The following is a 5,000-nucleotide window of genomic DNA, read 5'->3' on the forward strand; positions in this document are numbered from 1 at the left end:
TATGACTTTTAAGCTTGGCGATGATGATAACTTTGAAGCTTGGTGATGATGATAACTTTAAGCGTGGTGATGACTATGACTTTTAAGCTTGGCGATGATGATAACTTTTAAGCGTGGTGATGATGATAACTTTAAGCGTGGTGACGACTATGACTTTTAAGCTTGGCGATGATGATAACTTTTAAGCGTGGTGATGACAATAACTTTTAAGCGTGGTGATGACGATGACTTTTAAGCTTGGTGATGACGATAACTTTAAGCGTGGTGATGACTATGACTTTTAAGCGTGGTGATGACGATGACTTTTAAACTTGGCGATGATGATAACTTTTAAGTGTGGTGATGACGATAACTTTTAAGCTTGGTGATGACGATAACTCCATCAAATAATTTACTCGACAGCATCACCGTGGAGGAGCGAGCCATCATACCATCAGAGAGTTTGGAAAGAATGGCGAACAGGATGAAAACTTTCGTAATGACCTTTTTCAAACAAGAATTTTAGGGTGTCCTTTTAGTGGGGGGTGGGGAGGGGGAGGAGGAGAGGAGGGGAAGGAAGGGGTTTGTCTTAAGGTCTTCTTCCCCCTCCCACCACCCCTACCTTCCATACCCCTCCCCCCCCCTCGCCAATCTAAAAACGAAATCGCCATAACTGATTCAACTGATGGATGATTTTGGAGTGAGTATTTTTTTTGTGTTTTATATTCGTTGATTTAAAAAAAATATATAAATAAATGAAAATGCACAAACTCACCCAGTTTTTTCTCTCTGATGTAGAGGCATTAATGGAGGACGATCACGGACACGTACATAATGGGAAAGATGTAGCCACGGACATCACCACTGATGGACACTTACGTATATTAAATCTCAGAACTGGGACGTACAGTACTTGTTTTTTCCCCTCTTCCTTCTCGTAGCGCGTCTAGGTACACAGTAATCACGGACACGTACGTTAAGGGAGGATGAAGCCCACGGACATTATTGTTGATGGAAGGTGGTCTTTATTAAGCCGTGGACGGGATTAATGGACACAAAAACTAATATACCGCCAAGAGGAGCCGATATTGGCTGGTGAAGAATGGCAGCCGGTGGGAGGAAGAGGGGGAGGAGGAGGAGGAGGAGGAGGGAGAGGAAGAGGGGAAGGAGGGGGAGAAAAGGAGGAGGAAGAATCCATTCGAGGTTTTATGATGTGTTGTGATACAGTATTCTCGACCCTGTGTCTATCTGTCTGTATCTGTCTGTCTGTCAGGTGTCTCCCCCCCTGCCCTCTCTTCTCGAGGAAATCAAGAGTAGACGGGTATGTTGATCTCCCAGCCAGACAGGTGTGTTGAACTTACTAACAGACAGGTGTGTTTAACCTAATAGACAGGTGTATTGAACTTACTAACAGACAGGTGTGTTTAACCTAATAGACAGGTGTATTGAACTTACTAACAGACAGGTGTGTTTAACCTAATAGACAGGTGTATTGAACTTACTAACAGACAGGTGTGTTTAACCTAATAGACAGGTGTATTGAACTTACTAACAGACAGGTGTGTTTAACCTCCCAATAGACAGGTGTATTGAACCAGGTATAGGGAGAACTGTAACTTTTATCTCCACATTCTTTTGTTCCTCGTTCCAATGTGGTGGTGGTGGTGGCGGTGCACGCGTTTGACCACAAGTCACATTTGGGAGTCAAATTTCTGGGGCCACCAATATATCGTGATGATCGTTCTTGTTCAAAATGTTCTCATCCACCAACTGAGTTAACTTGTTCCACCTGGTTGTTCATGTTAGCTGGTGATAGATCATGTTATTGTTTTTTTTTTTTGGGGGCCTGTGAGTGAGAAGTCTATTTGGCTCTACAGACAGACAGACAGACAGACAGACAGACAGATGAACAGATGGACAGATGGATAGATAGACAGATGAACCTGCATCTTTGTTTTTCTCTCTTTCTCTGACCCCTCCTCCTTCTCTCCTCTCCCTCCTCCTTCTCTCCTCTCACAACGTGTACAGAGGAAATTGTTAGCCACAGACCACTAACCTCGTGCCAATGTGTTGAAGCCGAGTAGAGAATTAATGGCGCAGAAACCTCCATCTGTGAGGAGGTAGAGACCCCCACCACTGAGTCAGGATATAGGGGGAATAGAAACCACTCCAGGGATGTAGAGAATTAGGAACCCATATTTAGAAAACAGTTATTTAGAAACCAACTCCAGTGAAAGGAGTTACTTGGTTTATAGTGAATTAGAAACCCATATTTAATAGTGATGTCCTTATTAAATGAAAAACTAGAAACCAGCGTGTCTAGGGGAAGCAGTTTCTCGGGATATACTGTAGAGAACTTGAGTGATGAGACGTAGTTATGCAAGTACAAGACATACTCACCTGGACGTAGTTAATCTTGAGGACCAGTAATCGTCGTCGTAGTTATGGAGGTACAAGACATAATCACCTGGACGTAGTTATGCAGGTACAGGACACACTTACCTGGACGTAGTTAATCTTGAGGACCCAGTCATCAGAATCGTCCTCGTGCAGCGCTCTGAATCTCTGGTCGGAGGTGTAGGTGTACCGTCCCACTGTCAACAGGTGTATGTCTCGGTGACGGATCCATGACACCTGTGGGAGGAGGAGGGCGGAGGGAGGAGGACCTCTTATTAGTGGCTGATCAGGTGTGGGTGGAGGGTGGTGGGGTGTAGCGAGAGAGGAGAGGGGTGGGGAAGGAGGCATGGGTGGAAGCAGAAAGAGATGGTATGGTAATAACAGGGGAGATTGGAGGGGTGATGGTGGGGAGGGGTAGTGGTGGGGGAGAGGCAGTGGTGTGGTAGTGATGGAGAGGATTGGGTGGGGGGTGTGGTGGTTGGAGGTGGTGGGGGAGAAGGAATGTGTGAGTGGTTGTGGTAGTAGGGACGAATGAAGTGGAGGAGTGAGAAGGGAAATTAATGTCCTTGGGTCACGAATAGGTGTCTACAGGTCAAATGGGACATTGCCTTAATTGGTCCATACGTAACTAACCTAGCCAACACAAATAGGCCACTGGGGAGATGAGAGTGAAGAGGAAGCGAAGGTGATAAAGGTGAGAGAAAGGGTAGGGTTAGATAGGTAGGTAGGTAAGCATAAAGGGGGAGAAGAGAAGAGAAGAGAAGAGAGGAGAAGAGAAGAGAGAGAGGGTGATAACAGGACTGAGGTCATAAAAGAGGCACTGAACTGAACAATGTTTGGAAGTGTGTGTGTGTGTGTGTATCTCGTGTACAAGTTCTAAACGACCTGTAAGTGTTGTGACTGGCGGGAGTGAAGTGGTAAAACTCGACATAAAAGAGACTATTGATCCCTGGTAAGGCATTTCAGGTCCCCGATTTACGATAGCTGTCAAATACTTGACCATTGAAAAAAAAAAAAAAAAAAACTTGTCCCAGAATTTTTAAAAGGTGTTGTAGATGTTCAGATTTTAAAGGGTGATAGTCCGTGTAATAATTTTCTACACACACACACACACACACACACACACACACACACACACACACACATACACACAATACATCGAGTCAAACACATAAAACTTCAATAAAAACAAGAGACTCGTATGCATAAATGAATCAAAATTACAGTTCCAAGTAATTTCACCTCGCCATTTAGCCAGAAGGTCAGGTAGTTATCTCATTACACATAACTAAAGTGACCTTTGGCCTCTCGTGTTGATGGCATTTTTTATCCATTTATTTATATTACGGGGTTGTGAGTCCATTAGTTGAGCCAGACAGTTGACATTTTCAGGAGAAGGTAGGTTAGGTTAGATTGGGATTGAGTTAGGTTAGGTTAGGTTAGGTTGGGTTAGGTTAGGTTAGAGTTGGAGTTAGGTTAGGAGGTTAGGTTAGGTAAGGTTAGGTTAGGTAACATACACAACTCTCCAAACTGGGGCCCATTAGGATTACGCAACACTTAACACTGGGGCCTAATAGAACACTCAACTCAACACTGGGGCCTAATAGAACACTCAACTCAACACTGGGGCCTAATAGAACACTCAACTCAACACTGGGGCCTAATAGAACACTCAACTCAACACCGGGGCCTAATAGAGGCCTCAGCTCAACACTGGGGCCTAATAGAACCTCAGCTCAACACTGGGGCCTAATAGAACACTCAACTCAACACTTTCCAGGGCCTAATAGAGACACTCAAGCAAAACACAAGGGCCTAATAGAACACTCAACTCAACACTGGGGCCTAATAGAACACTCAACTCAGCACTGGGGGCTAATAGAACCTCAACTCCAGCACAGGGCCCCTGACTAGAACACTCAACTCCAACACAGGGCCCTAATAGAACCTCAACTCAACACTGGGGCCCCTGGCAGAACCTCAACTCCAGCACCAGGCCCCTAATAAAACCTCCAACTCAACACTGGGGCCTAATAGAACACTCAACTCAGCACCGGGGCCTAATAGAACCTCAACTCAACACTGGGGCCTAATAAGACCTCAACTCAACACTGGGGCCTAATAGAACCTCAACCAGCACTGGGGCCTAATAGAACCTCAACTCCAACACTGGGGCCTAATAGAGACACTCAACTCAACACTGGGGCCTAATAGGAGCCTCAGCAACACTGGGGCCTAATGAGACCTCCAACTCAACACTGGGGCCCTAATAGAACACTCAGCTCAACACTGGGGCCTAATAGAGCCTCAACTCAACACTGGGGACCCTAATAGGCCTCCAACTCAGCACTGGGGCCTAATGAGACACTCAACTCAACTGGGGGCCTATTAGAACCTCAGCTCAACACCGGGGCCTAATAAGACACTCAACTCAGCACTTCTGGGGGCCCCTAATAGAACCTCAACTCAACACTGGGGCCTAATAGAACACTCAACTCAACACTGGGGCCTAATAGAACACTCAACTCAACACTGGGGCCTAATAGAACACTCAACTCAACACTGGGGCCTAATAGAACACTCAACTCAACACCGGGGCCTAATAGAACACTCAACTCAACACC

The 5,000-nt window shown here is 45.6% G+C and overlaps 1 protein-coding gene across 2 annotated transcripts in view; it reads right to left on the reverse strand.

The window, feature by feature from the left end:
- Nucleotides 1-5,000, reverse strand: part of LOC121858682 (hemicentin-2-like) — a 23,547-nt gene that overhangs the window by 6,823 nt on the left and 11,724 nt on the right. For both annotated transcript variants that reach the window (XM_042355255.1, XM_042355256.1), the window contains exon 4: nt 2,482-2,613. In XM_042355255.1, coding sequence (XP_042211189.1) covers nt 2,482-2,613 — 132 coding nt within the window. The remainder of the gene's footprint in view (nt 1-2,481; nt 2,614-5,000) is intronic.

The sequence above is a fragment of the Homarus americanus genome, unplaced genomic scaffold (genome assembly GCF_018991925.1).
Source record: "Homarus americanus isolate GMGI-L3 unplaced genomic scaffold, GMGI_Hamer_2.0 scaffold74, whole genome shotgun sequence".
Lineage (NCBI taxonomy): Eukaryota > Metazoa > Arthropoda > Malacostraca > Decapoda > Nephropidae > Homarus > Homarus americanus.